Here is an 11,617-nt window from a genome sequence, read left to right as displayed (position 1 = left end):
ATCAGCTGATAAGTGGTGGCTTCAGAACTGAAATCTAGGAGCAAGTTCAAAGCCCATGGGCCTCACTATGCTATACAGTCCCTTCCAAACCTTAAGGCTGTTTCCCTCCAAATGCACTTTTCCAAGTATATACGTTTTCACATAGTAACTTCCCAAGGACATCCTGGCTCTAATGATATAAATATGTCTCTAATTAGAGTACATCAATATAATGGAATACCATGAAGCCATTAAAAATGATGCACATATTTATTTATTGACATGGTTAAATACAAAGTATAATTGAGTGAAAAAACAAATTACAATGAAGTGTACTGTGTTCATTTATAGAAATAAATCCAACATGGGCTGGAAATATTATCTTTGGGTGAGGGGTGAAGGTGATTTTCACTTCTGAGCTTACTGTGAAAGGGTCAGGGTTCAGACTAGAAGTCAACAAGCAGCTTTTGGAGGACCATTCCAAACAACAGGAAAACTATGAAGTTACAAAGCTGTCCAGGAAGCTCTCAAGGGCCCAGGACTGGAGTTCTGGCTCTGACAAGAGCGAGGGAGCATGCAAACACAGACATGACCACCAGGGGGAAGTCGAGAACCATCCTCAACTATAAGTGAAGCCACTTTCAACTGGGAAGGTTTTACACCCGAGGTGTGGTGCCAGAACGTGGGAGTGGTGGTGTCTGGTCAATGTAGGAACACAGACAGAGACAAGCCCTGGGTTCACACCCTGTCTCTGCGCTCATTCACAGGATACCTTGTGCACGTCGGTTCTATCTGAACCTCTTCCCCCATCCATGAGTGTTAAGGCCACCCCCAGGCCCATGTAAGGATGCCCTTGGCGAATCCATGGCAAATTGCAGTGGGCAGGGCCTGACCCATGCAGGAAGCCAGGAGGACCACAACTGCCCTGTGGGACAGGGATCCCATCCCCAGGGCTTTGGCCTCAAGTTAAGTGAACTTCAATGATTTACCCCCAAACTGTAGTCCTTGTGAGCCTGGGGAGGGTTTGGTATCTTTTCTGGCACTAAGCTGTTAATCCCAGACCACAGAGAAACGGCACTAGCACAGGTGAAAATAATGGCAAATTTTATTGGCATAAATCACAGGAATTGAAATGGGGAAAAGCCAGGTTATAAGTTTACAGAGAAAAAGAATTAAAATCAAATCATCAAATAACCATTGACCCAGAGGGTGGACCTCTGAAACCCCAGGTCCTCTAGGGGAGGGGTCACTGTAAACAGAGCAATAAGGCCTGTGGGTAGACGTGGAGACATCAGACCCGTGGCGGGGCCTGGCTGACCTCCCCAGACCCGGGCTGCTCTCAGCCCTGCCACCAAGGAGGGACCCTCTTCCCTCCCTGGGAAGCCTCCTTGAGAGGCTCAGCACACCCAGCCTCTGCTAGGAGGCTAGCGAAGTGGTCTGGCTCTTCCTCACTTTAGACCACACTGGGACCCCGTTCCACTAACCCAGAACCCCAGCCCTACCTATCTCATCCTTGGGGGAGAACACTCTGGGGGCTTCCTGTTGCTTCAGCGAGATCTTGTCCTTTTGCCGAGAATCCTAGCAGGCCCCCAGCCAACGACCTGGGCTCTTTTCCCCAGGACACCAGTCTCCAGGGAGGGCAGGAAATTTGGGGAAGGGATGCACCCAGTGGAATCAACAAGACTAATGGTCAAAATCAGATACCAGCTTTCCTGAGGAGGCAGAAGAGCCCCAGAGAAGCAGTGAGAAGGCCGAGAATGTTCTATTTGTTGCCAGAAAGTTCACAGGGGAGTGGACACTCCTAATGGCTTACTTAGAAAACAGCACCCCCAAAGTGTACTTCCCCCTTCTCCTCCCTCAGGAACAGGACGGATGAGGTTCGGAATTCTAGGCCCCAAAGGGCAAGACACCCTTAAGGCCGGTTTCAGTGAAGAGCTTGCTGGCCTGGATAGTAAGGAAGGGGTTTCAAAATACAGCAGTTTATAAAAAACAGTCCTTGTGAGCTGTGAAGTTAAAGAAGGGCAGTCACAGAGCTGCTCCCAGTTCACCTGCTTGTGCTAAGAAAAAATAAAATACAAATTGCTTCACCCCCTCTAAGCCCTCAGTACAAGGCAAACCCCATATACCAGAGCCACCGTGGCATACACAGGACAGTGGCAGTGCACATGGGGGAAAGGTACAAAAGGAGACGTCTTTAAAATCTCTTCAAAATCATTTTCGTATAGAGAGGTAAAAGTAACTCAGACGATATGAATTCAAACCTCAGTGTAGAAATCTATCAAAGTTGGTACAGTGTCCAGGCACGGGGTGAAACCCCGCCTCACACCATCCCCGGAGAAGGAGGAAGTGATTATAAAACATTATTGCTGGAGAGGCCATTCTCAGTAGAACCAGAGAAGTTACAGGGGTCGGGGGGCAGCTGCCCAGGCCTGGGGAGACTGGAAGGGCAGGAGGCGCACAAGGAATCTTCCGTGGCCCCTAGGACACTTCCGCCCTTGGATGGATGGATGGGTGGATGCTGGCATTGTCTGGAGGGAGCTGCTGTCCCCCAATACTCTCAAAACAAGGATAATTAGGTTGTGGGGGCGGATATGGATGAAAAGAGGCCCCCATGTGACCCTGCCTGCCCTCCCCACCCCCACCCCCAGCTCCACTGCCGAAATATGAGTGAGAGATGGCTCCAGTGTGGGGTGCTGGACTGGCCAGGCGGGTTCGTGGGGACACAGGTGGAGCCCTCCAGCCTCTGCCTCTGGGGAGGGTGAAGAGCTGGCAGCCTGCGGGGAGCTGCAGGAGGAGGAAGGAGGCCCAGAGGCTCTGGCAGGGGGTAAGAAAAGCAGGCGGGACCCCTCAGGACCCTCTTGCCATCCTGCACCAGCCAAGGACGTGGTTCCAGTTTCAGTCGGGTTTGCCCCTTCACCCCTAAGCGAGGCCTCTGGGTCACAGTAGCAGTTGGGAGGCTGGGCCGGGAAGCGGGGCAGAGGAAGGGATGAGCGCGCCTAGCAGAAGAGCTTGACGAAGCAGTTCTGACAGTAAGGCTTGTCGTTCTGCTCCTTGAAGGTGCCCTTGTTGAGCTGCTTGAGGCAGAAGGCACAGACAAAGTGCTCCGGGTGGAACTTCTTGGCCATGGCGGTGATGCAGCGGCCCGTGATGGGCTTCTGGCAGCCGGAGCACAGCGAGCCCCTCCGCTCGTGGTAGTGCACCTCACAGTAGGGCTGCCCGTCGTGCTCGAAGAAGCTGCCGTTGACAAATGGTGTGAAGCATTCCTGGAGACAGAAGAGGGGTGGGGCGGGGGGGGCAGGGGGCTCAGGCTGGGGCTGGGGGCTGAGGCAGCTCCCAGGTGATGGGCAGGAGACAGTCAGGGTCATCACACTCGAAATGATTCTCCCTTGCTGAGCATCCTCTATGTGCCAAGTGTGGTGCTAAACGCTTATTGAAGTCTCCCAATGACCTTGACTTGCCACTGCTAAGTTGCACTGCCTGAATTCAGACACGGATCTTACGCCTGGGCACTTCAGCAGGTGGCTTAATGGTGTGCCCAGAAACCCTGGTGTCGAGAAAAGGGTTCCAGGGTCAAACTCTGCATCCTAGATTCCCATTTGGAGATCCAAAGGCACGCTTAGGTATTAAAGGCTCTGAGAAGTCTGGCAATGAACAGTTTCCCAAACTTATTTTGATCAGGGGACACTTACTGGATCTCTAATAACATCTGGGGGACATTACCCCCCAGAATGCAGTCTGGAAACCATTGCCCATTTCCGCTGAGGCTGCTAAATGGTTGCATTATCTCATTTCGCTCTCACACACCCTTCTCCCAAACATGACCCGTCTCAGGGCTGCTGCACAGGACCACCTTGCTCTTGGTTTCTGCCAGCCTCAGTACGAGCCCTGGCCCAGGACCTACTGGACTTGAAGGACTGTACCCCCTGCCTTCTCACCTCATTAATACCCCCAAACAGGGCCTGTAAATCGGATTCAGAAAGCACAGTGAGGTAGGCCCTTCTCTCCCCACTGCCCGCTCTCGGCCCCCTCCAGAGGAGGGCTGGGGGCCCCTTACCCGACACACAAAGCACTCAGGATGCCACAGGGTGTTAAGGGCCGAGATGTAGTTCTCCAGGATGGCTCGGGCACAGCCGCCACACTTGGGGGCGAACATGTCAAAGTAATCCTTCCGGCAGTAGGCCTTGCCGTCTTTCTCGTGGAACCCTGAGGAGGGGGGGTGTGGGGGGCAGATGAGGCCTCCAGAGGAGGAGCCACCCTGACTCCAGCCTCAGCAAGGTCTCCCACCATGCCCCCGCCTCCCCAATGCTCCGGGCGACAGCGAGTGAGAAGGTACCGCTCAGTACCTTCAGGACCGAAGAAGGCTCCACACTGGGCACAGAAGAAGTGCTCGGGGTGCCACGTCCGGTCAAGGGCTGTCACCACTTTCTGTGAAAGCAAAGTGTGGGACCAGAGCTGAGCGCTGCCCCACTGGACAGATCCCACAGTTGAGACCCAGAGGCAAGGCCGTCCTTCCACCCTGCCCCCAGCCCCAGCAAAGGAAAGAGTATAACACTCCCAAGATGGGGGTCTCTCCCAACTGTGCTCTGAATACCACTGAGAATTCTGACTTATTGAAGGATGTGATATGTCAGGCACACTCTGTCTCCTTTAATCCTCATGTGCAGTTGAGATCATAGGTTCTATTGTGACTCCCATTTTATAAGGGAAGAAACTCAGGCTCAGGCTCAGAGAGGCTAGACATTTCCCTAACATCACACAGCAGGAGAGTGAGGGAGCCCTCACTTCACTCCATTTACCTGGGCAGGGCTCCTAACCTCTGGGAGGCTCAGCAGAAGGGAATCGGGGATGAGAGGTAGCGCTGCTTAATGTGCATTAGGACGGGCCGTGCATCCGGCCTGAGTGTGAATCCCAGTTTCCAAGCTGTGTGAGCTCGGCCACGTAATGTGACCTCTCTGAGCCTCAGGTGGCACCACCTGCACCCAGGAACTCACATCCAGGATGGGCCCGTTGCAGTAGTAGCAGCGTGGAGAGAAGAGGTTGTGATAGTCCTTTTCACAGTAGGGCTGTCCATCCCGCTCAAAGAAGTTCCGGGATCCGATCTCCTCCTGGCAGTGGGTGCAGACGAAGTGCTCTGGGTGCCACGTCTTCCCCATGGCGGTCACGACCTGAGGAGAGAGGCAGGATACGGTTCAGGACGCAGGTCTGCCACAAAGCACCCTCCCAGAGAAGCCAAGGTCCAGTGCCCACCTACCGCTCCCTCCCCTGCCCCACCCACCCCATCATCACCTGCCCCGCGATGGGTTTCTTGCAGGCCCCGCAGACCCCCTTGGCGACCGTGGCGACCCCCAGTTTGTTCAGGTCAGACTGCAGGCTCCCCAGCATGCTGTCAAGCTGGCTCCCAGGCTTTGAGGGCCCTCCCGGGGGAGAGCTGCTCCCTGTCTTCCCCTGGGCCATGAACTGTGGAGAGAGGGGAGAGGGCAGGTGAGGACATCTGGGCCTTGGGGATGAGGTTCGCAGCACCAGGGGCTCTCCCCTCTCCTGGACAGACGGGCTGAAGGAGGCAGGAAGTGCAGCCCCTCCAGGGGCTTCAGAAGCCCTCAAGGTGGGAGTGGCATCTGCAAGACATTCTGGTGTCAGAGGGGCTCACGGTGGGCCTGACCGAGCCCTGGGAACACATGACAAGCAGGACATTAAGCCCCAGCCTTGGCACTGACCCCTCCCTCGTCCTGCCCTTCAGGGCTGCTCTGGCTGCCGTTCGGAGGCCAGCCGGCCGCCCAGCACAGCTCTCCGTCCGCTCTTTGTTCCAGGCCCTGGATCTTAGACAGGGGAGGAAACAAGAATAAGAATTTCTTTTTACTTAATTAAGGAAGAAAGAATAGGAGAACTTGTCATCGAACCATTTCACAAAAAGGACTTTAGGATGAAATGTAAGGATGGATTTTTTTTTTCCCCTACTAGCAGTACCAAAATCAGGAGAAAAAGTCTAGAGAAAAACAACCACGAGAGAGAGGCCCAGGGAGAGACGAAGAGGGAGAGAAAGGTAAGCCAACCAAAAGGTGCAGGACTTAGGGAGGGGAGGTGATGGGGCCGGAGAGCAAGGAGGCCTCGCCAGGTACTGGGTCTGGGGCTGAAGGCGGGGGATAGGTTTTGGTTTTCCTTCTGGGAATGGCTTCCTCAGATGGAGCCTGGGGCAGGCAGGGGGGAGGCCCCATGAGGAAGAAAGAGGGCAGCTGACGTCTCGGGGGTGAGAGCATGGACATCAGGTTAAGCGAGGGTCCAGGGTCAAGGCCAGGTCTCAGGAAGGACCATGGTACCATGCAGGGCTTGTGGATGGAGGAACAGAGGGGATGTGTATGTGTGCAGAGTGGGAACACCACTCGAGCATAAGGACAGGGACAGGTAGGGCTGGTGTCAGGGCCCCGGGAGGCCTGCCTGCATCGGGGGGAAGAGTGGGTCCTCGTCGGTCTGGCAGCCCATGGACCTCACAGAGTGGGGCGCAGGAGTGGGCGGGGTGGGGCCCTGTACACCGTCTTCCCGTGGCCCCGCCCCAGCACTCTGGACCCCGGGGGGACCTCGAGGAAGAGCCGAGGGCCCCAGGGTGGAGGAGGTGGGCGGGCTGGGCCGGGGAGAAGAGCTGCTGGCCGAGGCGTCTTTGCGATGCTGGAGCAAAGGGCTGGGAGGAGAAGGAGAAGGCAGAACAGAGAAGGTTCTTCTCAGGGGAATGGGAGAGCCAGGAGGGAAGACAACCTGGGAGGAAGAAGAGAGGGAGAGAGATGAAGGCAACGGCAGAGGAAACATCAGCTCAGCAAGTAGGGGCTCCCTGGGGCCCTCCCACTCTGACACCAAGAGTGAGGCTGGCCTCACAAGGCCACGGGATGCAGAACCCCCCCACCCCCCCCACATGCCAAACTTCCCCTCTGGCCGCTGCTGGGGAAGAACTGGAGGACCTCCGCCCTGGCCCAGCCCTGGGCAGCTACTCACTACCTTCTCTACCAGCTGCCCCCTAGCCCGCCTCCCACACGGCTGCACAGTGATGACGATGCCCTCGGTCAGCCAGTCCTGGACAGAGGCCCCCGCGGCCCCCTCGGCCTCCTCCACCTCCGGCTGGATGCCCAGCCGACCCTGCAGCTCCACGATGAGCCGCTCCTGGGACGGGGTCCTGCTCAGGGTGGCGGGGTCCAGCCGGCGACGAGGGGAGGGCTCCCGGGACATGGGGTGAGCGTGGCCGGTCTCCCGGCTCCTTCTGATCATGGAGCGGATCTGGGGGGGGGAGGGAAGCTGTCACAGGCCACTCTGGGCTCAGCAGATGCTGCTCAGTCCACACCCAAGAGCCCCCAGGAGGGGTGGGCAGGACCAAACCACCAGAGAAGAGCCAAGCTGAGCTAGGGTGGAGGCAGGGGGCAGAGCAGACACCCTCCAAGTCAGCCCTGACCTTGGGTAAGACACTTCACTTCCAGGGCCTCAGCTTCTCCATCCTTGAAATGGGGTAACGGTATTTTCTCAGCTGCCTTACAGGGATGTTACAAGAATTATTTGAAAGAATGTAAGTGGACATTCTTGAAAGGGCATAAGAATTTCCCTTCTTCCCTCCCTCCCTTCCTTTTTTTAATTTGTAGTAGGAAAAATGTGGTCTTTCCTTACAGTAAATCCTTCAACCAGGTTTTTTTTTTCCTTGTTTACATTATAACCTACTTGTTTCTAGCACTTTGGTTATTATTATTTATTTTTGGCCGCGCTGTGTGTCATGCGGTATCTTAGTTTCCTGACCAGGGATCAAACCCGTGCCCCCTGCACTGGAAGCGTGCAGTCTTAACCACTGGACTGCCAGGGAAGTCCTGGTTTGGTTATTTTTGTTGTTGTTTTATTTTACTTTGTTTTTGAAAAGGGCCTAAAATTTTAATCAAGAAGCGAATAATAACCGTTAACGTCAGCCACGGCTTATTGGGGACCGTGTGCTATGTTCTTTCTAAGCACCTTCTGGCATTACTTCATTTAATCCTCTGGACAGCTCTGGGGGAAATGGTCTATTACCCTCATTTTAAAGAAGAAAACTGAGGCTGGTGCGGGCGTTGCCCAAGGTCACCCAGGGAGCAAGTGTTGGAGGCGTGGTTTGTATTCAGTTCTATCTGGTTCCCAAGCCCATGCTTTTCACCATTCCACACACATCCCATCAGGATGTCAGGGGAAGCTCATCTGAAGGAAAAAGCCTTAATCAAGCAAGAGGCAGGGTGCCACTAAGAGAAATTCCAGGGCCCAGGGAGCTCCGCCGGCCGCACACAGCCCACTGCCCACGGCTGGTTGTCAGGGTCTCAGGCCACGGCATCTCGGAATCGGCTGCCCAAGCAAACATGCGCAGAGTGGGAGGCTGCATGCAATTAGCCAGGCGTGGTCCACGTGCGGCCTGCCGGGGCCATGCCTAGCAGCCGTGCGAGCTCACGCCTGCCTGGCCAGAGGTGGAAATCCTCTCCGTGGTGTTGGGTGTGTCCATGACCACAGCCTGTGGAAGTTCTGGCCGTTCCCTCCTGGCCTCTGCAGCGGCTTCGGTGGTGCCCTCTGGCCTCCTGGGGGTCTCGGGTCCCTGGGCTGGCCTGACCAGGCTGCCCCCCGTGGCCGTCTCTCCACCTAACTGCTCCTCCTCAACTGGGGCATGGCATCTGCTCTCTGGCTCCCCTGGCTCTGGCCTTGCCCTCTCCTTCTGCTGTCCACGTGCTTTCGTGAGACTCCAGGTATCCGGTAAGATAGCCTGACGGTCCACGGCCATGGCGGCTGGCTCGATTACTTCCTGGAAGCTGGGCGTAGCTCCCCCGGGGGACTCAGGCCTAAGCGCCTCCAGAGCCCACGGCCACTCCCATGTGGCAGCCACGGCCTCTCCTGGGCACAAAGGGTTGGCTGACAGCACTTGGGGTTCCCCAGCCTCCTGGGGACCTGTGCACCCAGCGTGGGGTAGAGTGTGGCCGGGAGGCACCCTGGAGAGCTCACTCACCAGGCTCGCGTTTGGTGGGTCCCTCCAAATGCGAGCCTGGCTCTCTGCATCCGGTGGCCCCAGAGAACTCTCCGTGGAGGGAGACCTTGAGTTGGGGGTGTCAGGCATCTCCCCAAGGCCAGTCAAATCAAGCCAGCTGGGGGTCACATTGTCCTCAGGGCAGAGGACCTCCAGGGTGTGGCCGTGGCCTCGAGGGGAGGGTTTCCTAGGGGGTGGCAGGAATACATAGGGCCCAGGTGGAGGAGGAGAAAGTATGTGGTGTGGGGATGGAGCTGAGCTGGACAGCAGCCTTGGGGAGCTCAAGGCCACAGCAGAGGAGCTGGTCTAGAGGAGAAAGACAAAAGACAGAGGGGAGAGGAGAGAGAGTTGGGAGAGATGAGGAAGGAAGCCCACTGCAAGGGGCAGGCTGGGCCTCAGGGCTCTGAGAGTCCCCGTCTACACTGACAAGATGGTCTACACTGACAAGACCGTCTACACTGACAAGACCAAGGTGGTGGCGAAGCTGAGGCATGAGGACTGGCCCTGGAAGAAGACCCAGCCCCCAGAAAGGTTTTCCTGGGCTTCATATCCCTGGCTCCCATCAAACCCAGGCAGCAGAAAGCAGCCTCTGAGCCATGCCTGTCGGGCACTGGCCCCCGCCAATCCCAAGTACAGACAAGGGAGAAAAAGCTAAGGTGAGGTGGGTCACGGGGAGGTCAGCCCAGGCACCAATCAAGGGACAGACAGCCACAGGCAGCTCTCAGCTCTGTCTCTCCCAGACAATCCCTGCTCTCCTACATCCCCCGAGACCTTGCTCCAGGGTCACAGTGAGAACCAGCGCAGCTTCTCAAGGGATCTCAGAAAAGCAGCACAGCCTAAAGGGTGCTGGGGCAGGGCTCCCTCGGGCCAACTCCTGAGCCCAGTGTACTTGCTCCTGACAGTGGCCACTCAGAACCACTGGCACATGAGGGCCACAAGCCCAGGCCGCACCCATCCCCCCCGCCCCGTGAAACCCCAGCCGAAGGGAGGCTTGGAGGCACCAATGGGGCCAAGAGCTGGCTCCCCTCCTCCGATTCCCTAAGTCATGCCCCCGTGGAAGGGTGGAGTCAGCAACTGTTGGCGAATTCAGTCACCATCACTCCCCATCAAAGCACTGCATCCTCTAAATAAAACATCTCGGGTCTGGCAGGCCCGGGGAGGAGATGGGGCGCCTCATGCAGGACTGGCCCAGTAGCCTGATGGGTGAGGTTTCCCAGAGAGAACTTGTGGGGACTCAGAGGCCCGTGGAGGATGGAAGGCGGATGGCGAAAGAGGCCTGTGGATTCAGGAGCCAGAGGCAGAAAGAAAGGATGTGTTGAGGACAGCCAGCCAGCGTGGGAGATGGGGCTCCAGGGCAAATGACCTCTCGGAACAGGATCCCACAAGGCCCAGCAGAGCACCCCCTCCCCTACCAAGAGCAGCCATCGACACAGGGTCCTTTGTCCCAGCCTCCTGATCCCTCGCCTGGGTGGCTGGGAGCTGAGAGCACCCAGGGAGGAAGGAATGTCCTGCTGAGCACGTCCTGCCTTCACAGGCTGAGAGGCAGCTCAGTCCCCACGTGGCCAGCCTGGCCCTCCCTCCCCCATATCCTGGCAAGGCCAGGGCACTGCCTGCGGGGTCCCAGGCTCAGGGTGAGGCACCCAAACACGCAGGGGCCAAGTTCCAGCTACTCATGCTGAGGTACAGGAGGGGAAGGATGGGGGTTCTGAGGGGCCAGGGCAGGGAAGAGGGACCTCAGGGCACCTTAAAATCCGACAGCGAGGCCATCAGCTCATCCAGCTCCCTGGTGGCAGAAGAGGCGGAGATGCGTGTCTGCTGCTGGCTGGAGGTGACTCGCTGGGGGCTACTCATCTCGCCCTGGTTCACAGTGATGGCGGGGCTGCACGCAGGCATGGCATCAGCGGGGACCCCAGAGGCCAGCCCGTGCACCCCCAGCATGTCCCTCCCCTCCCCAGGGGATCAACAACTCAGCTCTGACACTGGGGTCCTGCCACTCCCAACCCCAGGGAAGCCCACCAGCTCCCAGTCTCTCCTGGGGACGCACTGTTGGGAGGGGCTGCTGTCAGCCAGCAAGACAGAGCACTGAGGTGAGCTGATGGGAGAGAGGCAAGGTCAGCTCAAATGGCACTTCTTTCCAAGAAGACCAAGTCCAAGCCTGCCCGTTCAACAAGCCCCAGCATCCTGTGTATCCTCCACAACACTGCACGTACATGTGAAGTTGTTCCAACAACACAGTAACACCAAGGAGAGCTAAGACTCGGTAGACACTTACCATGGGTCCTGTGTGCACGTGCTTTACGTGTGTTATTGGGTCTCACCCCTACTGAGGTAGGTGGTCTTATCCCCCTTATCCCATTTCATCTTATCTCATTCTACAGATGGGAAAACAAAGGCTTGAGAGACAACACTTAGTAAGTGCACAGCCAAGATGTGAACCCTATTGTGTGGCTCCAAAGCCTGTGCTGACAGCTGCTGGGCTATGGGTGCCCTCAGTGTGCACAGTGTCTGTCCTTCCTGATGGATAGTGGCTCGTTGAAGGCAGGCATGGTGTCTGCGTGACTTGTCACCATCCCCCAAGGCCTGGTGCAGGGCCTGGCAAACAACAGGCACTTCAGAGGGAACGGGTGACACTGGGGA

General features: G+C 56.8%; 1 protein-coding gene across 3 annotated transcripts in view; it reads right to left on the bottom strand.

The window, feature by feature from the left end:
• Positions 1-266: 266 nt before the first annotated feature.
• PXN (paxillin) overlaps positions 267-11,617 on the bottom strand; it is a 45,815-nt gene continuing 34,464 nt past the window's right edge. Inside the window, exons 6-12 of one of the 3 annotated variants that reach the window (XM_029222228.1) lie at positions 10,724-10,859; positions 5,694-5,795; positions 5,266-5,436; positions 4,971-5,144; positions 4,323-4,404; positions 4,034-4,182; positions 267-3,242 (exon numbers count right to left, since the gene is read on the bottom strand). In XM_029222228.1, coding sequence (XP_029078061.1) covers positions 2,976-3,242; positions 4,034-4,182; positions 4,323-4,404; positions 4,971-5,144; positions 5,266-5,436; positions 5,694-5,795; positions 10,724-10,859 — 1,081 coding nt within the window. In that variant the 3' untranslated portion in view covers positions 267-2,975. Of the gene's footprint in view, positions 3,243-4,033; positions 4,183-4,322; positions 4,405-4,970; positions 5,145-5,265; positions 5,437-5,693; positions 5,796-7,056; positions 9,287-10,723; positions 10,860-11,617 lie in introns of those variants that run through there. The other 2 variants (XM_029222245.1, XM_029222237.1) reach the window with 2 other exon arrangements.

This window comes from Monodon monoceros, unplaced genomic scaffold (genome assembly GCF_005190385.1).
Source record: "Monodon monoceros isolate NGI ecotype Baffin Bay Population unplaced genomic scaffold, NGI_Narwhal_1 Super_Scaffold_1, whole genome shotgun sequence".
Classification (NCBI taxonomy): Eukaryota; Metazoa; Chordata; class Mammalia; order Artiodactyla; family Monodontidae; genus Monodon; species Monodon monoceros.
This window is presented reverse-complemented; position numbering and strand designations above follow the sequence as displayed.